This window comes from Drosophila suzukii, chromosome 3, assembly GCF_043229965.1.
Source record: "Drosophila suzukii chromosome 3, CBGP_Dsuzu_IsoJpt1.0, whole genome shotgun sequence".
Lineage (NCBI taxonomy): Eukaryota > Metazoa > Arthropoda > Insecta > Diptera > Drosophilidae > Drosophila > Drosophila suzukii.
The window spans coordinates 54,657,473-54,682,344 of record NC_092082.1 but is presented as its reverse complement, the minus strand read 5'-3'; the positions used below and the strand labels follow the sequence as shown (position 1 = coordinate 54,682,344).

The window sequence follows — 24,872 nt, the reverse complement described above, 5'->3', positions numbered from 1 at the left end:
AGTGGTCACGCTGGACATACGGAACGCGTTCAACTCAGCCGATTGGGGGAGGACACTGGAGGCACTACGGTCCCTCAACATCCCGGATTACCTGCTGAATGTAGTGCACAGCTACCTCAGCAAAAGGGAGCTGGTCCTAGATACCTCTGTGGGCACCAGGACTTACGAGATGACAGCCGCTGTTCCTCAGGGCTCGGTACTGGGCCCTCTGCTTTGGAACACGATGTTTGACGGTGTTCTGAAGCTCCCACTGCCGAGCAGCACCAACATTGTAGGCTTTGCGGATGATGTCGCGCTGGTTGTGGTGGCCAAGGAAGTTGCGGCCGTGGAGGCAGCTGCAAACTGCGCAATTCGAGCAGTGGAGGAGTGGCTCGCAGTGGCGGGCCTAGAGCTGGCCTCACACAAAACTGAAGCGGTGCTGATCTCAAGCAGGAAAGCAGTGGAGTCGGCGCATATTCAGATCGGAGGGACAACGATAACTTCTCAGCGTGCCATAAGGTACCTGGGAGTCATGCTGGACACCCGCCTCTCCTACCGCGAACACCTGGAGTTCGTAAACAGGAAGGCAAGCGAAACCACAGGATCGCTCTGCAGGATCCTGCTGAATACCAGGGGACCGAAGCAGGACAGACGCAGGCTCCTCGCGACTGTTGTCAAGTCGCAGTTGCTGTACGCTGCTCCAGTGTGGGCTGAGGCCACTGCTGTGAGCAGCTATATGCGAGGTGTTAACTCGACGTACCGCCTGTGCGCCGTTAGAATTTCGAGTGCCTTCAGGACGATCTCGGACGACGCAGCCCTTGTCATCGCAGGCCAAGTTCCCCTGTGTGAACTGGTGCGGGAGGCCAAGGAGATTCGCGCGGCTCTAGCAGGCGAACAGGCGGACCGCAGTACCAAGACCGAGGTGAAGAGAAGGGCCAGGATGCAGAGCGTCGTCAACTGGCAGGCAGCCTGGGACATCTCCAGCAAGGGTCGCTGGACGCACCAGCTCATCCCCAGCATAGAGCCATGGCTAAATAGGAAGCACGGCCAGGTGGATTTTTACCTCACGCAAGCGCTGAGTGGACACGGCTGCTTCCAAAGCTTCCTTAAGCGCTTTGGGCACGACACGGAGGACGGTTGCCCAGAGTGCGGCAGTGGCATTGTCGAGGACGCTCAGCATGTCCTTTTTGAATGTCGCCGCTTTGGCTATGACCGCCAGATATTCATGGAGACCACCGGGGTAAGAGTTCGGCCAGAAACCTTTGTGCCCCTCATGCTGCAGAAGGAGGCGAATTGGGAAGCGACGACAGCCTACGCAGCGAGCGTACTGCAAACGCTGCGTCGCACCGACAACGAGAGGAGAGAAGCTACAGCCTAGGTGGCTACCATTGCGCGAAGCAATACCTTGCGGTGATACCGCGCAACCACGGCCCCCTACTCCTGTTCTTAAACTCAATATTACTTGTATATAATTGTAGGGAATAAATGAATATAAAAAAAAAAAACACACACATAACATACACTATTATTAAACACATATATATATATCCCTGTTACTCTTAAGAAACACTATGCTTGTCTCACTCCCTCATACTGTATACTCCCAACTCTTGTAACACAGGCTAAGCCTGTACAAATCTGCACAATAAAGATCACTTTTGCTGCGACCGCCTAAGAAGAAACACCTAGAAAGTGCCGTCTACACTTTTTAAGATCAGCATGGTTTCAGCATGGTGCAACGAACACACTAACCACAACAAACGACTTAACACTAAAACCCGTCCAGCTTTCATATTTATACCCGTTACTCGTAGAGTAAAAGGGTAAACTAGATTCGTCAGAAAGTATGCAACAGGCAGAAGGAAGCGTTTCCTTCCCCACAAAGTATATATATTCTTGTCAGGATCACTAGCCGAGTCGATCTAGCCATGTCCGTCTGTCCGTCCGGATGAACGCTGAGATCTCGGAAACAATAAGAGCTAGGCTATTGAGATTTGGCGTGCAGATTCCTGAGCTTCTTACGCAGCGCAAGTTTGTTTCAGCAGAGTGCCACGCCCACTCTAACGCCCACAAACCGCCCAAAACTGTGGCTCCTACAGTTTTGATGTTAGAATAAATTTTAACTGAAATGTATTGTTCTCATCAATACCTATCGATTGATCCAAAAAAAAGTTGGCTACGCCCACTCTAACGCCCACAAGCCGCACAAGCCTGTGGCGCCCACAATTTTCATGCTAGATTAAAAAATTAAACTGAAATGTATTGACTTCGTCAATACCTAACGATTGATCTAAAAAAAAATTGCCACGCCCACTCTAATGCCCATAACGCTTAAATCTGTCTACCGCCGGTAGGTAGCGCATTTTAATCTCGCTTTGCTTCTTGAGTATCTCCGTTTCCCTTTGGTCCCTTTAGCTGAGTATCTAAAAGTCGAGGTACTCGGCTATTCCTTGTTTCTTCCTTGTTTTTAAAAAAAAAATTTAATTCAATTTAACTTTTATTTTTATAACCCGTATACATCCCAAAAATGATTGATATCGGCCCGGTTAGTAAAAAGTAATAACCAAATAAAAATCAATATTTTGCAATTTAAACGAGATTGTTCACCACATGCAACAAATCCGCTGTTTTCATTAATACGCCACCAAGCCCCTAAGTGCGCTATAGGCTAGGTGGCACTATAGAAGAAAAAGATAGGTGGCTCTAGGCGTGTTAGTGAAAAAGTCAGAGATTATTTGAGCATATTTCCATTCCTTTCGCACTCCCTTTAGCTGTCGAGGCTATCGACTATAGTTTGTTCACTTGCTTTTAACCTCGTTAAGAGATGTTGTTGTTTTATATTTTATATCGTCGGATACGATTTCTTTAACCTGGTACATACTCTCAGACGAATATACATATAAATTTTTAACGTATTCATTTTTAATTTCTTTTATTGACAGTAATATTCAAGTGGAATTGGACCAAGCGCAACCCATTAAACAGCTGACTGGCATGATTTTAAGCCCAATAACAAGTTTGTTTAAGAACCGCATCACTACATCAATAGCCGATGGCTTAAAGGAACAAATGCAAACAGTTATGGATGATTTTAATAATGAGGATCCCTTACAGTTGCGCGAATTCACAAAAAAATTAGTTTCGGCAATAACAGGAAATGTTACAAACGGAAGTTATTTAAAGTAGTACATAAATATATTAATTATAAAAATGGTGCAATATAATTCGTTTAAAAGCATGCGTTATATATCAAATTGTTTCTTATTGAATGCAAGTTGTGTTTTATTTAACTGGTAATGTCAAGCAATTCACTTGATTGTTTACCGTGGCAGAATACAAAAGTTGGTATGCGGGCTCTTCTCCGTGTTAAATTAAAAATTGGGTTTTGAGCAATGAAATTCCATGCGATTTATACGTTTAAAAAGCTCTTTTCAGTTTAAAATGCAAATGAAAAAATAGGCCGAAAATTCTGGGAAAAAAAGTCAGCAGTCCGGAGAAAACCTAACGCGAAGATGTCAGAATATTTGGATTGAATGAGAATGAACCGAATGAGTCCGTTAAGAAAATAAGGGGGAACGCTATAGTAAATTACGTCGACTATCAGACACCTGTTACGCAGGTACAGTAAGTGCTAGAGAAGTAGATATACTCAGCTACAGAAAGTGAGAGATATCTACGTCTTCTACTGCTCTACCAGCAGCAATTTGTGGGCGTTCAACTGGACGTGCCAAATTTTGTTGAGTTTAATCGCTAGGTGTTACAGAAACCAACACATTTCAGTTAAAATTTATGTTCTAGCGTCAAAACTCTGTGCGCCAAAGTTTTGGGCGGCTTGTAGGTTTAAGAACATACATAGCCCTCGCCAAGCCCAAGCAAGGTCTTCTCAAAGTTAATTTGTAACCTTCTAGCCTAGCTTCATGGATTGAGGGAAAAAATTCAGTCTAAATTTTAGAACAAAATTCTTAATTTTAAAATGATCTGTTTTTAAAATATGAAAAACGTTCTTAAATCCATCAAAAACTTTATTAAATTAAGTAAATTAATTTCGGATTACAGCGTAAGTAGCGGGGTTTCGACTTTGAATGGTAAATGAAAAATAAAAGAAGATCGAGAAGGACGTATTAAACCTGAATAGTAATAGTCTAGAAAACGGAACTGTGTCCCAGCAGCAGCGACTATGGCTACGTCGTACGCAATGTCAATAAGTCCTACCTTAATCAGGCATCGTCCTAAAGATCCCATTGTAAATGACATTCCACAACAATGGGCTTAGATCTGGTCGGCCTAAAGTCAGTTTCATACAGAAATAGACGGTCTTTGAAATAGCTCGACATTACTTCATGTATATGCATTGGAACATTAAGGTTGCTCAATGCATTTAGGGTGTGGTGCCAGCTAGCCCAGTTGAATGTGTTTTCTATGCAGTGGTGCCTAGTGGTGTACAGCAAAGTTAACCCCTCAATGTCCTTGTTTGCGATTTCGGAAAGTTTACTGACGGCAGCGATTGTAAATTGACCATACTCCATCTCTGAGAGACCGTTGGCTTCGGCAAGGGCACCTCCCAGCTGGAGCTCGCGGCCAAACCGGAGCTCACTAATGTACGTCTGCTTCGTTCCGAAGTTCATCAGCACTAGGTTGAGTGCAGCGAAGCTCTCAAGTAGCGTTTTTCCCCTCGAATTTGTTCTGGGAAATCCCCAGTCTGTGACACAAGCATTAAAGTTCCGATTTTCCTGGGCATCTTCTGCTTTTTTTTTTCAGTACAGATATCGCCTCAACGAGGCTACGGCTTGGCGACAGATAACAGCTATAGAAGGATTATACTGTAAGCACGTTAATTTGATTGTATAATAAAAATTCTTTTTTAATTGTTCTTAATCAATTTCACCCCCTTTAAACTTATAAAATTTACTTATGCCAACGTTTCTTCCAATCCTCGAAACATGCCAAATAGACTCTTTTCGGTATTATCACCGGTACCAACTCGAATCGCGTTCCCCGGAGTGGTCTCTTGAGTTTTGGGAATAGCCAAAAGTCACACGAAGCCAATGATTTAAGTCTTATGGATGGGCGTTAGAGTGGGCGTGCCAAATTTTTTTTTATCTGAATCGATAGTTCTCCATAGTTTTGAGCGGATTGTGGGCCTTAGTGTGGGCGCCCACTTAATGATCTTGTGCAGTCTCAAAGACCCTAGAAACTGTATGCTTAATCCAAACTTTGTAGTTCTCTTTTAGTTTCTAAAATGACAGCGTTCATACGGACGGACAGACAGGCGGAATTTATATAGCGCTGTGGACGGCTGTAGAAGCGCACTTGGAGACTATGCGGAGGTACTAAATATAAAAATGATAGAGCTTTGAAAGTGTAGAAGTAAAAATTCAGAAAATTTGCAGCTGATGGGGCTGTTGGAAATGCATTGGATTCTTTTGACCTTTTCTTTCTGCTGGTATTACGCGAGGAATGTCATCTCATTTGCTAAAATTCGATGTTTCGTTCAAAAGCTATTTCAAAAACAAGATTAGGTGATACAAATTAAAGTTGTTGTTCTTTTGTTTGTTTAATTAGACTAATCACTTGGAAGCTCTTAAGAAGGTCTAGATAGAAAACCTTTGTTTTACAACTTTTAGAGAAACCCGCTAGTTAGCTGAAAGTCCCAAATTAAAGTAATACCCAAATAAAAATCAATATTTTGCAATTTAAAAGGGATTGTTGTGGCACTACAGATGAAGAAGATAGGTGGCGCTAGGCGTGTTAGTGAAAAAATCAGAGTTGATTTGAGCATATCTCCATTCCTCTCGCACTCCCTCAAGCTGAGTAACGGCTATCTAATAGTCGAGGCCATCGACTATAGCTTTTTCACTTGCTCTTAACCTCGTTAAGAGATGTTGTTGTTTTATATTTTATATCGTCGGATACGCTTTCTTTAACCTGGTACATACTCTCCGACGAATGTTGTCAGGTAGTTCTCTAGCCGGGGTAAAACCTATATCGTGGCCAAGGAACCTATACAAGAAATTTATGTAGAAGGGTGGAACCTGTAGTAGGAATTTGTATGAGAGGTGGCAGCACGAGGTACTGAGAGGGCGATCGCTCTGCTTGGTGGGGAACTTGGGAGGGGTCCCGCTGAAAACGCTCTCTGGTGGCAGAGCGAGGTACTGAGAGGGCGATGGCGTTGCTTGTTGGTGAACTTGGATGACTCCGACTGGGAGGTGGCAGCACGAGGTACTGAGAGGGCGATCGCACTGCTTGGTGGGGAACTTGGGAGGGGTCCCGCTGAGAACGCTCTCCGTTGGCAGAGCGAGGTACTGAGAGGGCGATCGCCCTGCTTGGTGGTGAACTTGGTTGACTCCGACTGGAGTTGGCTACGGGGATTCCGCCGGGCGTGAACGGCGGGGCTTATTTACTCCGGGTGAACTGGGAGTCTACGGGGGTCCTACACTCCGGATATTCTCGGAACCTACTCGGTTTCTACACTCCGGATGTTCTCGGAGTCTACGAGGTTTCTACACTCCGTATATTCTCGGAGACTAAGAGGATTCTCCACTCCAAATGTTCTCGGAGACTACGAGGATTCTGCACTCCGGATGTTCTCGGAGTCTACTAGGATTGTACACTCTGGATATTCTCGGAGACTATGAGGATTCTACACTCCAGATTTTCTCTGAGCCTACGAGGATTCTACACTCCGGACGCTCTCGGAGTCTAGAGAATTCTACACTCCGGATGTTCTCGGAGACTACGGAGATTCTATACTCCGGATGCTCTCGGAGACTACGAGGATTCTACGGTGGGAGCTCTCGGCCGAGATGCGCCGCGCGGATGCGAAACCAAACACGCGCCGTTGATCTGAGTCGAGAAAGGGTGGGAGGAGGAGGAGGGGGTGTAGGGGTAGAAATAACAGACGGGGTTTTTAAGTTTCAGGTTTGTATTGGCAATTGATAAGAATAGGGGGGCCCTGGCTACTGCCCTCACAATGGGTATGCTTGCTTACGTGAATTTTGGTGCGCTGGTCGGTGCTGCGCAGATCGGCAAAAGCCTAAAACACTAACGAAAAGGTGCGGCGTTCGCGGGTTCGAATACGCAAGGCTGACTTGAGCCCCCGGCGGATCGGCACGTAACTTGTCACGTGTGTGTCGGTAGTGGTGTGCCGGAGTGATGCTCGGACACACGTCCACTCTCGGCGAAAAGTCAAAACGGAAGAGGCCGAGCTTAGGAATCAGAGATCGCACTTCAGTCTAGCGTCTCGCTAGCTGAACCAGTTCGCCAGTTCGATTGCGGGCCTCACGAGTGCGATCACGCGTTAGAGGGGCTTTGTCTAGGGTGCGTCTCTTGGCTCAAAATTAGTTCTAGTTTAATTAGTTTCCTTAGTTCCTAGTATTTTAATTCACAACGTTGAACTTCATGTCCGATCTTAAAGCTAATAGCGAGACTATGACTATGATTACAACAAACTAATTAAGAATGAATACGCTTTGTGCGCCCTTGATTTAGGGCGTTACAATCTATATATATATTTTTATAAATGTGTTTAATACGTATTCATTATTAATTTTTTTTTTTGGGTCAATCGATAGGTATGGATGAGAACAATAAATTTCAGTTAACATTTTTATTCTAGCATCAAAACTGTAGGAGCCACAGTTTAGGGCGGCTTGTGGGCGTTAGAGTGAGCGTGGCACTCTGCTAAAACAAACTTGCGCTGCGTAAGAAGCTCAGGAATCTGCATGGCAAGTCTCAATAGCCTAGCTCTTATAGTTTCCAGACGGACAGACGGACACGGCTAGATCGACTCGGCTAGTGATCCTGATCAAGAATATATATACTTTGTGGGGTAGGAAACGCTTCCTTCTGCCTGTTACATACTTTCCGACGAATATAGTACACCCTTTTACTCTGCGAGTAACGGGTATAATTAGTTTCGGCAATAACAGGAAATGTTAGTACATAAATATTGAAATTCGCCAGCGCACTGGAGGGATTGGCTGTATCTGAGCTGGAGTCGGCAGATATAGCAGCGAACAAATTGGCAGCCAGACTGGAGGAAGCCTGTGACCAAAGCATGCAGCAGCGTAAGACCTTTCGGAAGCAACACGCGCCAGTGTACTGGTGGAGCGAGGAAATCACTAGCTTGCGCAGGACCTGCCTTTGAGCCAGGAGGTTAGTCCAAAGGGCGAGATGCACCGCAAACCTTTCTGCCTGCAACTCTAGCTTTAAGAGTGCAAAGAAGGCACTCAAACTGGCGATTCGGGACAGCAAGAGGGAGAGCTACCTCAAGCTCTGTGACGAGCTGGAAAACGACCCATGCGTGTGAGTGCCGGCAACAGGTCGCCTACTGACCCGGCGGTCCTGGAAGGCATTGTCCAAGTGCTGTTTCCAGAGGGTCGACGCCATTGCATCCCCCGATGGACGCGACAAATTGGGAGCCAGATATGTCCGGTCACGGAGACGGAACTATTGTCTGTGGCAAGGAACCTGAAGAGCAGGAAGCCACCCGGGCCGGATTTGGTCCCGAACAGAGCAGTGAAGACCCTGCTATCCCTCCATCCGGGTGCGGTAGCATCGCTCTACAACTCGTGCCTGCTGGAAGGGACCTTCCGCGACAGGTGGAAGCGTCAAAAACTTCTGCTCCTGCCGAAGCCAGGAAACCAGCGGGCGAAGCTTCTTCCTATAGACCCATCTGCCTGCTGGACACTATAGGCAAGGTCTTCGAAAAGGTCATTGCAACAAGGCTTAACGCTGCTATGGAGGATGCCGGTAGACTGTCTTCCAACCAGTACGGTTTCCGGAAAGGGGTCACCAACATTGCTGCTAAAGCCATCGCGGGTACCAGATGGAAAGGTGGGACGAAAAAGTATTGTCTAGTGGTCACGCTGGACATACGGAACGCGTTCAACTCAGCCGATTGGGGGAGGACACTGGAGGCACTACGGTCCTTCAACATCCCGGATTACCTGTTGAATGTAGTGCACAGCTACCTCAGCAAAAGGGAGCTGGTCCTAGATACCTCTGTGGGCCCCAGGACTTACGAGATGACAGCCGCTGTTCCTCAGGGCTCGGTACTGGGCCCTCTGGAACACGATGTTTGACGGTGTTCTGAAGCTCACACTGCCGAGCAGCACCAACATTGTAGGCTTTGCGGATGATGTCGCGCTGGTTGTGGTGGCCAAGGAAGTTGCGGCCGTGGAGGCAGCTGCAAACTGCGCAATTCGAGCAGTGGAGGAGTGGCTCGCAGTGGCGCATATTCAGATCGGAGGGACAACGATAACTTCTCAGCGTGCCATAAGGTACCTGGGAGTCATGCTGGACACCCTACCGCGAACACCTGGAGTTCGTAAACAGGAAGGCAAGCGAAACCACAGGATCGCACTGCAGGATCCTGCTGAATACCAGGGGACCGAAGCAGGACAGACGCAGGCTCCTCGCGACTGTTGTCAAGTCGCAGTTGCTGTACGCTGCTCCAGTGTGGGCTGAGGCCACTGCTGTGAGCAGCTATATGCGAGGTGTTAACTCGACGTACCGCCTGTGCGCCGTTAGAATTTCGAGTGCCTTCAGGACGATCTCGGACGACGCAGCCCTTGTCATCGCAGGCCAAGTTCCCCTGTGTGAACTGGTGCGGGAGGCCAAGGAGATTCGCGCGGCTCTAGCAGGCGAACAGGCGGACCGCAGTACCAAGACCGAGGTGAAGAGAAGGGCCAAGATGCAGAGCGTCGTCAACTGGCAGGCAGCCTGGGACATCTCCAGCAAGGGTCGCTGGACGCACCAGCTCATCCCCAGCATAGAGCCATGGCTAAATAGGAAGCACGGCCAGGTGGATTTTTACCTCACGCAAGCGCTGAGTGGACACGGCTGCTTCCAAAGCTTCCTTAAGCGCTTTGGGCACGACACGGAGGACGGTTGCCAAGAGTGCGGCAGTGGCATTGTCAAGGACGCTCAGCATGTCCTTTTTGAATGTCGCCGCTTTGGCTATGACCGCCAGATATTCATGGAGACCACCGGGGTAAGAGTTCGGCCAGAAACCTTTGTGCCCCTCATGCTGCAGAAGGAGGCGAATTGGGAAGCGACGACAGCCTACGCAGCGAGCGTACTGCGAACGCTGCGTCGCACCGACAACGAGAGGAGAGAAGCTACTGCCTAGGTGGCTACCATTGCGCGAAGCAATACCTTGCGGTGATACCGCGCAACCACGGCCCCCTACTCCTGTTCTTAAACTCAATTTTATTTGTATATAATTGTAGGGAATAAATGAATATAAAAAAAAAACACACACACATACATATCCCTAAGCATCTGTTGTACATACATACTACATTAAGTTAGGTCACACTATTATTAAACACATACATATATCCCGGTTACTCTTAAGAAACACTATGCTTGTCTCACTCCCTCATACTGTATACTCCCAACTCTTGTAACATAGGCTAAGCCTGTACAAATCTGCACAATAAAGATCACTTTTGCTGCGACCGCCTAAGAAGAAACACCTAGAAAGTGCCGCCTACACTTTTTAAGATCAGCATGGTTTCAGCATGGTGCAACGAACACACTAACCACAACAAACGACTTAACACTAAAACCCGTCCAGCTTTCATATTTATACCCGTTACTCGTAGAGTAAAAGGGTAAACTAGATTCGTCAGAAAGTATGCAACAGGCAGAAGGAAGCGTTTCCTTCCCCACAAAGTATATATATTCTTGATCAGGATCACTAGCCGAGTCGATCTAGCCATGTCCGTCTGTCCGTCCGGATGAACGCTGAGATCTCGGAAACAATAAGAGCTAGACTATTGAGATTTGGCGTGCAGATTCCTGAGCTTCTTACGCAGCGCAAGTTTGTTTCAGCAGAGTGCTACGCCCACTCTAACGCCCACAAGCCGCACAAGCCTGTGGCGCCCACAATTTTCATGCTAGATTAAAAAATTAAACTGAAATGTATTGACTTCGTCAATACCTAACAATTGATCTAAAACAAATTGCCACGCCCACTCTAATGCCCATAACGCTTAAATCTGTCTACCGCCGGTAGGTAGCGCATTTTAATCTCGCTTTGCTTCTTGAGTATCTCCATTTCCCTTTGGTCCCTTTAGCTGAGTATCTAAAAGTCGAGGTACTCGGCTATAGCATTCTTCCTTGTTTTTAAATAAAAAATTAAATTAAATTTAACTCTTATTTTTATAACCCGTATACATCCCAAAAATGATTGATATCGGCCCGGTTACTAAAAAGTAATAACCAAATAAAAATCAATACTTTGCAATTTAAACGAGATTGTTCACCACGTGCAACAAATCCGCTGTTTTCATTAATACGCCACCAAGCCCCTAAGTGCGCTATAGGCTAGGTGGCACTATAGAAGAAAAAGATAGGTGGCTCTAGGCGTGTTAGTGAAAAAGTCAGAGATTATTTGAGCATATTTCCATTCCTTTCGCACTCCCTTTAGCTGTCGAGGCTATCGACTATAGTTTGTTCACTTTCTTTTAACCTCGTTAAGAGATGTTGTTGTTTTATATTTTATATCGTCGGATACGATTTCTTTAACCTGATACATACTCTCAGACGAATATACATATAAATTTTTAACGTATTCATTTTTAATTTCTTTTATTGACAGTAATATTCAAGTGGAATTGGACCAAGCGCAACCAATTAAACAGTTGACTGGCATGATTTTAAGCCCAATAACAAGTTTGTTTAAGAACCGCATCACTACACCAATAGCCGATGGCTTAAAGGAACAAATGCAAACTGTTATGGATGATTTTAATAATGAGGATCCCTTACAGTTGCGCGAATTCACAAAAAAATTAGTTTCGGCAATAACAGGAAATGTTACAAACGGAAGTTATTTAAAGTAGTACATAAATATATTAATTATAAAAATGGTGCAATATAATTCGTTTAAAAGCATGCGTTATATATCAAATTGTTTCTTATTGAATGCAAGTTGTGTTTTATTTAACTGGTAATGTCAAGCAATTCACTTGATTGTTTACCGTGGCAGAATACAAAAGTTGGTTTGCGGGCTCTTCTCCGTGTTAAATTAAAAATTGGGTTTTGAGCAATGAAATTCCATGCGATTTATACGTTTAAAAAACTCTTTTCAGTTTAAAATGCAAATGAAAAAATAGGCCGAAAATTCTGGGAAAAAAAGTCAGCAGTCCGGAGAAAACCTAACGCGAAGATGTCAGAATATTTGGATTGAATGAGAATGAACCCTCGATAAGGAGTCCGTTAAGAAAATAAGGGGGAACGCTATAGTAAATTACGTCGACTATCAGACACCTGTTACGCAGGTACAGTAAGTGCTAGAGAAGTAGATATACTCAGCTACAGAAAGTGCGAGATATCTACGTCTTCTACTGTTCTACCAGCAGCAATTTGTGGGCGTTCAACTGGACGTGCCAAATTCTAGCGTCAAAACTCTGTGCTCCAAACCCAAGCAAGGTCTTCTCAAAGTTAATTTGTAACCTTCTAGCCTAGCTTCATGGATTGAGGGAAAAAATGCAATCTAAATTTTAGAACAAAATTCTTAATTTTAAAATGATTTGTTTTTAAAATATGAAAAACGTTCTTAAATCCATCAAAAACTTTATTAAATTAAGTAAATTAATTTCGGATTACAGCGTAAGTAGCGGGGTTTCGACTTTGAATGGTAAATGAAAAATAAAAGAAGATCGAGAAGGACGTATTAAACCTGAATAGTAATAGTCTAGAAAACGGAACTGTGTCCCAGCAGCAGCGACTATGGCTACGTCGTACGCAATGTCAATAAGTCCTACCTTAATCAGGCATCGTCCTAAAGATCCCATTGTAAATGACATTCCACAACAATGGGCTTAGATCTGGTCGGCCTAAAGTCAGTTTCATACAGAAATAGACGGTCTTTGAAATAGCTCGACATTACTTCATGTATATGCATTGGAACATTAAGGTTGCTCAATGCATTTAGGGTGTGGTGCCAGCTAGCCCAGTTGAATGTGTTTTCTATGCAGTGGTGCCTAGTGGTGTACAGCAAAGTTAGCCCCTCAATGTCCTTGTTTGCGATTTCGGAAAGTTTACTGACGGCATCGATTGTAAATTGACCATACTCCATCTCTGATAGACCGTTGGCTTCGGCAAGGGCACCTCCCAGCTGGAGCTCGCGGCCAAACCGGAGCTCACTAATGTACGTCTGCTTCGTTCCGAAGTTCATCAGCACTAGGTCGAGTGCAGCGAAGCTCTCAAGTAGCGTTTTTCCCCTCGAATTTGTTCTGGGAAATCCCCAGTCTGTGACACAAGCATTAAAGTTCCGATTTTCCTGGGCATCTTCTGCTTTTTTTTTTCAGTACAGATATCGCCTCAAGGAGGCTACGGCTTGGCGACAGATAACAGCTATAGAAGGATTATACTGTAAGCACGTTAATTTGATTGTATAATAAAAATTCTTTTTTAATTGTTCTTAATCAATTTCACCCCCTTTAAACTTATAAAATTTACTTATGCCAACGTTTCTTCCAATCCTCGAAACATGCCAAATAGACTCTTTTCGGTATTATCACCGGTACCGACTCGAATCGCGATCCCCGGAGTGGTCTCTTGAGTTTTGGGAATAGCCAAAAGTCACACGAAGCCAATGATTTAAGTCTTATGGATGGGCGTTAGAGTGGGCGTGCCAAATTTTTTTTTATCTGAATCGATAGGTATTGTTGAATCTAATACATTTCTATATTTGTATTCTAGCATCAAAACTGTGGGCTCCATAGTTTTGAGCGGATTGTGGGCCTTAGTGTGGGCGCCCACTTAATGATCTTGTGCAGCCTCAAAGACCCTAGAAACTGTATGCTTAATCCAAACTTTGTAGCTCTCTTTTAGTTTCTAAAATGACAGCGTTCATACGGACGGACAGACAGGCGGAAGAATTTATATAGCACTGTGGACGGCTGTGGAAGCGCACTAGGAGACTATGCGGAGGTACTAAATATAAAAATGACAGAGCTTTAAAAGTGTAGAAGTAAAAATTCAGAAAATTTGCAGCTGATGGGGCTGATGGAATGCATTGGATTCTTTTGACCTTTTCTTTCTGCTGGTATTACGCGAGGAATGTCATCTCATTTGCTAAAATTCGATGTTTCGTTCAAAAGCTATTTCAAAAACAAGATTGGGTGATACAAATTAAAGTTGTTGTCCTTTTTTTTGTTTAATTAAACTAATCACTTGGAAGCTCTTAAGAAGGTCTAGATAGAAAACCTTTGTTTTACAACTTTTAGAGAAACCCGCTAGTTAGCTGAAAGTCCCAAATGAAAGTAATACCCAAATAAAAATCAATATTTTGCAACTTAAAAGGGATTGTTGTGGCACTACAGATGAAGAAGATAGGTGGCGCTAGGCGTGTTAGTGAAAAAATCAGAGTTGATTTGAGCATATCTCCATTCCTCTCGCACTCCCTCAAGCTGAGTAACGGCTATCTAATAGTCGAAGCCATCGACTATAGCTTTTTCACTTGCTCTTAACCTCGTTAAGAGATGTTGTTGTTTTATATTTTATATCGTCGGATACGCTTTCTTTAACCTGGTACATACTCTCTGACGAATCTTGTCAAGTAGTTCTCTGGCCGGGGTAAAACCTATATCGTGGCCAAGGAACCTATACAAGAAATTTATGTAGAAGGGTGGAACCTGTAGTAGGAGTTTGTATGAGAGGTGGCAGCACGAGGTACTGAGAGGGCGATCGCTCTGCTTGGTGGGGAACTTGGGAGGGGTCCCGCTGAAAACGCTCTCTGGTGGCAGAGCGAGGTACTGAGAGGGCGATGGCGTTGCTTGTTTGTGAACTTGGATGACTCCGACTGGCAGGTGGCAGCACGAGGTACTGAGAGGGCGATCGCACTGTCTTCCTATAGACCCATCTGCCTGCTGGACACTATAGGCAAGGTCTTCGAAAAGGTCATTGCAACAAGGCTTAACGCTGCTATGGAGGATGCCGGTAGACTGTCTTCCAACCAGTACGGTTTCCGGAAAGGGGTCACCAACATTGCTGCTAAAGCCATCGCGGGTACCAGATGGAAAGGTGGGACGAAAAAGTATTGTCTAGTGGTCACGCTGGACATACGGAACGCGTTCAACTCAGCCGATTGGGGGAGGACACTGGAGGCACTACGGTCCTTCAACATCCCGGATTACCTGCTGAATGTAGTGCACAGCTACCTCAGCAAAAGGGAGCTGGTCCTAGATACCTCTGTGGGCCCCAGGACTTACGAGATGACAGCCGCTGTTCCTCAGGGCTCAGTACTGGGCCCTCTGCTTTGGAACACGATGTTTGACGGTGTTCTGAAGCTCCCACTGCCGAGCAGCACCAACATTGTAGGCTTTGCGGATGATGTCGCGCTGGTTGTGGTGGCCAAGGAATTTGCGGCCGTGGAGGCAGCTGTAAACTGCGCAATTCGAGCAGTGGAGGAGTGGCTCGCAGTTGCGGGCCTAGAGCTGGCCTCACACAAAACTGAAGCGGTGCTGATCTCAAGCAGGAAAGCAGTGCAGTCGGCGCATATTCAGATCGGAAGGACAACGATAACTTCTCACCGTGCCATAAGGTACCTGGGAGTCATGCTGGACAGCCGCCTCTCCTACCGCGAACACCTGGAGTTCGTAAACAGGAAGGCAAGCGAAACCACAGGATCGCTCTGCAGGATCCTGCTGAATACCAGGGGACCGAAGCAGGACAGACGCAGGCTCCTCGCGACTGTTGTCAAGTCGCAGTTGCTGTACGCTGCTCCAGTGTGGGCTGAGGCTACTGCTGTGAGCAGCTATATGCGAGGTGTTAACTCGACGTACCGCCTGTGCGCCGTTAGAATTTCGAGTGCCTTCAGGACGATCTCGGACGACGCAGCCCTTGTCATCGCAGGCCAAGTTCCCCTGTGTGAACTGGTGCGGGAGGCCAAGGAGATTCGCGCGGCTCTAGCAGGCGAACAGGCGGACCGCAGTACCAAGACCGAGGTGAAGAGAAGGGCCAAGATGCAGAGCGTCGTCAACTGGCAGGCAGCCTGGGACATCTCCAGCAAGGGTCGCTGGACGCACCAGCTCATCCCCAGCATAGAGCCATGGCTAAATAGGAAGCACGGCCAGGTGGATTTTTACCTCACGCAAGCGCTGAGTGGACACGGCTGCTTCCAAAGCTTCCTTAAGCGCTTTGGGCACGACACGGAGGACTGTTGCCCAGAGTGCGGCAGTGGCATTGTCGAGGACGCTCAGCATGTCCTTTTTGAATGTCGCCGCTTTGGCTATGACCGCCAGATATTCATGGAGACCACCGGGGTAAGAGTTCGGCCAGAAACCTTTGTGCCCCTCATGCTGCAGAAGGAGGCGAATTGGGAAGCGACGACAGCCTACGCAGCGAGCGTACTGCGAACGCTGCGTCGCACCGACAACGAGAGGAGAGAAGCTACAGCCTAGGTGGCTACCACTGCGCGAAGCAATACCTTGCGGTGATACCGCGCAACCACGGCCCCCTACTCCTGTTCTTAAACTCAATTTTATTTGTATATAATTGTAGGGAATAAATGAATATAAAAAAAAAACACACACACATACATATCCCTAAGCATCTGTTGTACATACATACTACATTAAGTTAGGTCACACTATTATTAAACACATATATATATCCCGGTTACTCTTAAGAAACACTATGCTTGTCTCACTCCCTCATACTGTATACTCCCAACTCTTGTAACATAGGCTAAGCCTGTACAAATCTGCACAATAAAGATCACTTTTGCTGCGACCGCCTAAGAAGAAACACCGTCTACACTTTTTAAGATCAGCATGGTTTCAGCATGGTGCAACGAACACACTAACCACAACAAACGACTTAACACTAAAACCCGTCCAGCTTTCATATTTATACCCGTTACTCGTAGAGTAAAAGGGTAAACTAGATTCGTCAGAAAGTATGCAACAGGCAGAAGGAAGCGTTTCCTTCCCCACAAAGTATATATATTCTTGATCAGGATCACTAGCCGAGTCGATCTAGCCATGTCCGTCTGTCCGTCCGGATGAACGCTGAGATCTCGGAAACAATAAGAGCTAGACTATTGAGATTTGGCGTGCAGATTCCTGAGCTTCTAACGCAGCGCAAGTTTGTTTCAGCAGAGTGCTACGCCCACTCTAACGCCCACAAGCCGCACAAGCCTGTGGCGCCCACAATTTTCATGCTAGATTAAAAAATTAAACTGAAATGTATTGACTTCGTCAATACCTAACAATTGATCTAAAACAAATTGCCACGCCCACTCTAATGCCCATAACGCTTAAATCTGTCTACCGCCGGTAGGTAGCGCATTTTAATCTCGCTTTGCTTCTTGAGTATCTCCATTTCCCTTTGGTCCCTTTAGATGAGTATCTAAAAGTCGAGGTACTCGGCTATAGCATTCTTCCTTGTTTTTAAATAAAAAATTAAATTAAATTTAACTCTTATTTTTATAACCCGTATACATCCCAAAAATGATTGATATCGGCCCGGTTACTAAAAAGTAATAACCAAATAAAAATCAATATTTTGCAATTTAAACGAGATTGTTCACCACATGCAACAAATCCGCTGTGTTCATTAATACGCCGCCAAGCCCCTAAGTGCGCTGTAGGCTAGGTGGCACTATAGAAGAAAAATAATAGAAATAGTTTCTAAAATGACAGCGTTTATACGGACGGACAGACAGGCGGAAGAATTTATATAGCACTGTGGACGGCTGTGGAAGCGCACTAGGAGACTATGCGGAGGTACTAAATATAAAAATGATAGAGCTTTGAAAGTGTAGAAGTAAAAATTCAGAAAATTTGCAGCTGATGGGGCTGATGGAATGCATTGGATTCTTTTGACCTTTTCTTTCTGCTGGTATTACGCGAGGAATGTCATCTCATTTGCTAAAATTCGATGTTTCGTTCAAAAGCTATTTCAAAAACAAGATTGGGTGATACAAATTAAAGTTGTTGTCCTTTTGTTTGTTTAATTAAACTAATCACTTGGAAGCTCTTAAGAAGGTCTAGATAGAAAACCTTTGTTTTACAACTTTTAGAGAAACCCGCTAGTTAGCTGAAAGTCCCAAATGAAAGTAATACCCAAATAAAAATCAATATTTTGCAACTTAAAAGGGATTGTTGTGGCACTACAGATGAAGAAGATAGGTGGCGCTAGGCGTGTTAGTGAAAAAATCAGAGTTGATTTGAGCATATCTCCATTCCTCTCGCACTCCCTCAAGCTGAGTAACGGCTATCTAATAGTCAAGGCCATCGACTATAGCTTTTTCACTTGCTCTTAACCTCGTTAAGAGATGTTGTTGTTTTATATTTTATATCGTCGGATACGCTTTCTTTAACCTGGTACATACTCTCCGACGAATCTTAGTAGTTCTCTGGCCGGGGTAAAACCTATATCGTGGCCAAGAAACCTATACAAGAAATTTATGTAGAAGGGTGGAACCTGTAGTAGGAATTTGTATGAGAGGTGGCAGCACGAGGTACTGAGGGGGCGATCGCTCTGCTTGGTGGGGAACTTGGGAGGGGTCCCGCTGAAAACGCTCTCTGGTGGCAGAGCGAGGTACTGAGAGGGCGATGGCGTTGCTTGTTGGTGAACTTGGATGACTCCGACTGGGAGGTGGCAGCACGAGGTACTGAGAGGGCGATCGCACTGCTTGGTGGGGAACTTGGGAGGGGTCCCGCTGAGAACGCTCTCCGGTGGCAGAGCGAGGTACTGAGAGGGCGATCGCCCTGCTTGGTGGTGAACTTGGTTGACTCCGACTGGAGTTGGCTACGGGGATTCCGCCGGACGTGAACGGCGGGGCTTATTTACTCCGGGTGAACTGGGAGTCTACGGGGGTCCTACACTCCGGATATTCTCGGAACCTACTTGGTTTCTACACTCCGGATGTTCTCGGAGTCTACGAGGTTTCTACACTCCGTATATTCTCGGAGACTAAGAGGATTCTCCACTCCAAATGTTCTCGGAGACTACGAGGATTCTGCACTCCGGATGTTCTCGGAGTCTACTAGGATTGTACACTCTGGATATTCTCGGAGACTATGAGGATTCTACACTCCAGATTTTCTCTGAGCCTACGAGGATTCTACACTCCGGACGCTCTCGGAGTCTACGAGAATTCTACACTCCTGATGTTCTCGGAGGCTACGGAGATTCTATACTCCGGATGCTCTCGGAGACTACGACGATCCTACGGTGGGAGCTCTCGGCCGAGATGCGCCGCGCGGATGCGAAACCAAACACGCGCCGTTGATCTGAGTCGAGAAAGGGTGGGAGGAGGAGGAGGGGGTGTAGGGGTAGAAATAACAGACGGGGTTTTTAAGTTTCAGGTTTGTATTGGCAATTGATAAGAATAGGGGGGCCCTGGCTACTGCCCTCACAATGGGTATGCTTGCTTACGTGAAATTTGGTGCGCTGGTCGGTGTTGCGCAGATCGGCAAAAGCCTAAAACACTAACGAAAAGGTGCGGCGTTCGCGGGTTCGAATACGCAAGGCTGACTTGAGCCCCCAGCGGATCGGCACGTAACTTGTAACGTGTGTGTCGGTAGTGGTGTGCCGGAGTGATGCTCGGACACACGTCCACTCTCGGCGAAAAGTCAAAACGGAAGAGGCCGAGCTTAGGAATCAGAGATCGCACTTCAGTCTAGCGTCGCGCTCGCTGAACCAGTTCGCCAGTTCGATTGCGGGCCTCACGAGTGCGATCACGCGTTAGAGGGGCTTTGTCTAGGGTGCGTCTCTTGGCTCAAAATTAGTTCTAGCTTAATTAGTTTCCTTAGTTCCTAGTATTTTAATTCACAACGTTGAACTTCATGTCCGATCTTAAAGCTAATAGCGAGACTATGACTATGATTACAACAAACTAATTAAGAATGAATACGCTTTGTGCGCCCTTGATTTAGGGCGTTACAATCTATATATATATTTTTATAAATGTGTTTAATACGTATTCATTATTAATTTTTTTTTTTGGGTCAATCGATAGGTATGGATGAGAACAATAAATTTCAGTTAACATTTTTATTCTAGCATCAAAACTGTAGGAGCCACAGTTTAGGGCGGCTTGTGGGCGTTAGAGTGAGCGTGGCACTCTGCTAAAACAAACTTGCGCTGCGTAAGAAGCTCAGGAATCTGCATGGCAAGTCTCAATAGCCTAGCTCTTATAGTTTCCAGACGGACAGACGGACACGGCTAGATCGACTCGGCTTGTGATCCTGATCAAGAATATATATACTTTGTGGGGTAGGAAACACTTCCTTCTGCCTGTTACATACTTTCCGACGAATATAGTACACCCTTTTACTCTGCGAGTAACGGGTATAATTAGTTTCAGCAATAACAGGAAATGTTAGTACATAAATATTGAAATTCGCCAGCGCACTGGAGGGATTGGCTGTATCTGAGCTGGACTCGGCAGATATAGCAGCGAACAAATTGGCAGCCAGACTGGAGGAAGCCTGTGACCAAAGCATGCAGCAGCGTAAGACCTTTCGGAAGCAACACGCGCCAGTGTACTGGTGGAGCGAGGAAATCACTAGCTTGCGCAGGACCTGCCTTTGAGCCAGGAGGTTAGTCCAAAGGGCGAGATGCACCGCAAACCTTTCTGCCTGCAACTCTAGCTTTAAGAGTGCAAAGAAGGCACTCAAACTGGCGATTCGGGACAGCAAGAGGGAGAGCTACCTCAAGCTCTGTGACGAGCTGGAAAACGACCCATGGGGAAGAGCCTACAAGACGGTGGTCAAGCGTGTGAGTGCCGGCAACAGGTCGCCTACTGACCCGGCGGTCCTGGAAGGCATTGTCCAAGTGCTGTTTCCAGAGGGTCGCCGCCATTGCATCCCCCGATGGACGCGACAAATTGGGAGCCAGATATGTCCGGTCACGGAGACGGAACTATTGTCTGTGGCAAGGAACCTGAAGAGCAGGAAGCCACCCGGGCCGGATTTGGTCCCGAACAGAGCAGTGAAGACCCTGCTATCCCTCCATCCGGGCGCGGTAGCATCGCTCTACAACTCGTGCCTGCTGGGACCTTCCCCGACAGGTGGAAGCGTCAAAAACCTCTGCTCCTGCCGAAGCCAGGGAAACCAGCGGGCGAAGCTTCTTCCTATAGACCCATCTGCCTGCTGGACACTATAGGCAAGGTCTTCGAAAAGGTCATTGCAACAAGGCTTAACGCTGCTATGGAGGATGCCGGTAGACTGTCTTCCAACCAGTACGGTTTCCGGAAAGGGGTCACCAACATTGCTGCTAAAGCCATCGCGGGTACCAGATGGAAAGGTGGGACGAAAAAATATTGTCTAGTGGTCACGCTGGACATACGGAACGCGTTCAACTCAGCCGATTGGGGGAGGACACTGGAGGCACTACGGTCCTTCAACATCCCGGATTACCTGTTGAATGTAGTGCACAGCTACCTCAGCAAAAGGGAGCTGGTCCTAGATACCTCTGTGGGCCCCAGGACTTACGAGATGACAGCCGCTGTTCCTCAGGGCTCGGTACTGGGCCCTCTGGAACACGATGTTTGACGGTGTTCTGAAGCTCCCACTGCCGAGCAGCACCAACATTGTAGGCTTTGCGGATGATGTCGCGCTGGTTGTGGTGGCCAAGGAAGTTGCGGCCGTGGAGGCAGCTGCAAACTGCGCAATTCGAGCAGTGGAGGAGTGGCTCGCAGTGGCGCATATTCAGATCGGAGGGACAACGATAACTTCTCAGCGTGCCATAAGGTACCTGGGAGTCATGCTGGACACCCTACCGCGAACACCTGGAGTTCGTAAACAGGAAGGCAAGCGAAACCACAGGATCGCACTGCAGGATCCTGCTGAATACCAGGGGACCGAAGCAGGACAGACGCAGGCTCCTCGCGACTGTTGTCAAGTCGCAGTTGCTGTACGCTGCTCCAGTGTGGGCTGAGGCCACTGCTGTGAGCAGCTATATGCGAGGTGTTAACTCGACGTACCGCCTGTGCGCCGTTAGAATTTCGAGTGCCTTCAGGACGATCTCGGACGACGCAGCCCTTGTCATCGCAGGCCAAGTTCCCCTGTGTGAACTGGTGCGGGAGGCCAAGGAGATTCGCGCGGCTCTAGCAGGCGAACAGGCGGACCGCAGTACCAAGACCGAGGTGAAGAGAAGGGCCAGGATGCAGAGCGTCGTCAACTGGCAGGCAGCCTGGGACATCTCCAGCAAGGGTCGCTGGACGCACCAGCTCATCCCCAGCATAGAGCCATGGCTAAATAGGAAGCACGGCCAGGTGGATTTTTACCTCACGCAAGCGCTGAGTGGACACGGCTGCTTCCAAAGCTTCCTTAAGCGCTTTGGGCACGACACGGAGGACGGTTGCCCAGAGTGCGGCAGTGGCATTGTCGAGGACGCTCAGCATGTCCTTTTTGAATGTCGCCGCTTTGGCTATGACCATCAGATATTCATGGAGACCACCGGGGTAAGAGTTCGGCCAGAAACCTTTGTGCCCCTCATGCTGCAGAAGGAGGCGAATTGGGAAGCGACGACAGCCTACACAGCGAGCGTACTGCGAACGCTGCGTCGCACCGACAACGAGAGGAGAGAAGCTACTGCCTAGGTGGCTACCATTGCGCGAAGCAATACCTTGCGGTGATACCGCGCAACCACGGCCCCCTACTCCTGTTCTTAAACTCAATTTTACTTGTATATAATTGTAGGGAGTAAATGAATATAAAAAAAAACACACACACATACATCTGTTGTACATACATACTACATTAAGTTAGGTCACACTATTATTAAACACATATATATATCCCGCTTACTCTTAAGAAACACTATGCTTGTCTCACTCCCTCATACTGTATACTCCCAACTCTTGTAACATAGGCTAAGCCTGTACAAATCTGCACAATAAAGATCACTTTTGCTGCGACCGCCTAAGAAGAAACACCTAGAAAGTGCCGTCTACACTTTTTAAGATCAGCATGGTTTCAGCATGGTGCAACGAACACACTAACCACAACAAACGACTTAACACTAAAACCCGTCCAGCTTTCATATTTATACCCGTTACTCGTAGAGTAAAAGGGTAAACTAGATTCGTCAGAAAGTATGCAACAGGCAGAAGGAAGCGTTTCCTTCCCCACAAAGTATATATATTCTTGATCAGGATCACTAGCCGAGTCGATCTAGCCATGTCCGTCTGTCCGTCCGGATGAACGCTGAGATCTCGGAAACAATAAGAGCTAGAGAGAGATTTGGCGTGCAGATTCCTGAGCTTCTTACGCAGCGCAAGTTTGTTTCAGCAGAGTGCTACGCCCACTCTAACGCCCACAAGCCGCACAAGCCTGTGGCGCCCACAATTTTCATGCTAGATTAAAAAATTAAACTGAAATGTATTGACTTCGTCAATACCTAACGATTGATCTAAAAAAAAATTGCCACGCCCACTCTAATGCCCATAACGCTTAAATCTGTCTACCGCCGGTAGGTAGCGCATTTTAATCTCGCTTTGCTTCTTGAGTATCTCCATTTCCCTTTGGTCCCTTTAGCTGAGTATCTAAAAGTCGAGGTACTCGGCTATAGCATTCTTCCTTGTTTTTAAATAAAAAATTAAATTAAATTTAACTCTTATTTTTATAACCCGTATACATCCCAAAAATGATTGATATCGGCCCGGTTACTAAAAAGTAATAACCAAATAAAAATCAATATTTTGCAATTTAAACGAGATTTTTCACCACATGCAACAAATCCGCTGTTTTTATTAATACGCCACCAAGCCCCTAAGTGCGCTATAGGCTAGGTGGCACTATAGAAGAAAAAGATAGGTGGCTCTAGGCGTGTTAGTGAAAAAATCAGAGATTATTTGAGCATATTTCCATTCCTTTCGCACTCCCTTAAGCTGTCGAGGCCATCGACTATAGTTTGTTCACTTGCTTTTAACCTCGTTAAGAGATGTAGTTGTTTTATATTTTATATCGTCGGATACGATTTCTTTAACCTGGTACATACTCTCAGACGAATATACATATACATTTTTATAAATGTGTTTCAAACGTATTAATTTTTAATTTCTTTTATTGACAGTAATATTCAAGTGGAATTGGACCAAGCGCAACCAATTAAACAGCTGACTGGCATGATTTTAAGCCCAATAACAAGTTTGTTTAAGAACCGCATCACTACATCAATAGCCGATGGCTTAAAGGAACAAATGCAAACAGTTATGGATGATTTTAATAATGAGGATCCCTTACAGTTGCGCGAATTCACAAAAAAATTAGTTTCGGCAATAACAGGAAATGTTACAAACGGAAGTTATTTAAAGTAGTACATAAATATATTAATTATAAAAATGGTGCAATATAATTCGTTTAAAAGCATGCGTTATATATCAAATTGTTTCTTATTGAATGCAAGTTGTGTTTTATTTAACTGGTAATGTCAAGCAATTCACTTGATTGTTTACCGTGGCAGAATACAAAAGTTGGTATGCGGGCTCTTCTCCGTGTTAAATTAAAAATTGGGTTTTGAGCAATGAAATTCCATGCGATTTATACGTTTAAAAAGCTCTTTTCAGTTTAAAATGCAAATGAAAAAATAGGCCGAAAATTCTGGGAAAAAAAGTCAGCAGTCCGGAGAAAACCTAACGCGAAGATGTCAGAATATTTGGATTGAATGAGAATGAACCCTCGATAAGGAGTCCGTTAAGAAAATAAGGGGGAACGCTATAGTAAATTACGTCGACTATCAGACACCTGTTACGCAGGTACAGTAAGTGCTGGAGAAGTAGATGTACTCAGCTACAGAAAGTGCGAGATATCTACGTCTTCTACTGTTCTACCAGCAGCAATTTGTGGGCGTTCAACTGGACGTGCCAAATTCTAGCGTCAAAACTCTGTGCTCCAAACCCAAGCAAGGTCTTCTCAAAGTTA

At 46.0% G+C, this 24,872-nt stretch overlaps 1 protein-coding gene across 4 annotated transcripts in view; it reads left to right on the top strand.

The window, feature by feature from the left end:
• Positions 1–24,351, top strand: part of LOC139353068 (uncharacterized) — a 569,019-nt gene extending 544,668 nt beyond the window's left edge. For 2 of the 4 annotated variants that reach the window (XR_011604200.1, XM_070996270.1), the window contains one exon: positions 24,025–24,351. Coding sequence is in view for 2 of the 4 variants with exons in the window: in XM_070996270.1 (XP_070852371.1) it covers positions 24,025–24,268 (244 nt within the window). In the remaining 2 variants the exon portion in view is untranslated. Of the gene's footprint in view, positions 1–11,587; positions 11,915–24,024 lie in introns of those variants that run through there. The other 2 variants (XR_011604199.1, XM_070996269.1) reach the window with 1 other exon arrangement.
• The last annotated feature ends 521 nt before the right edge of the window (positions 24,352–24,872 follow it).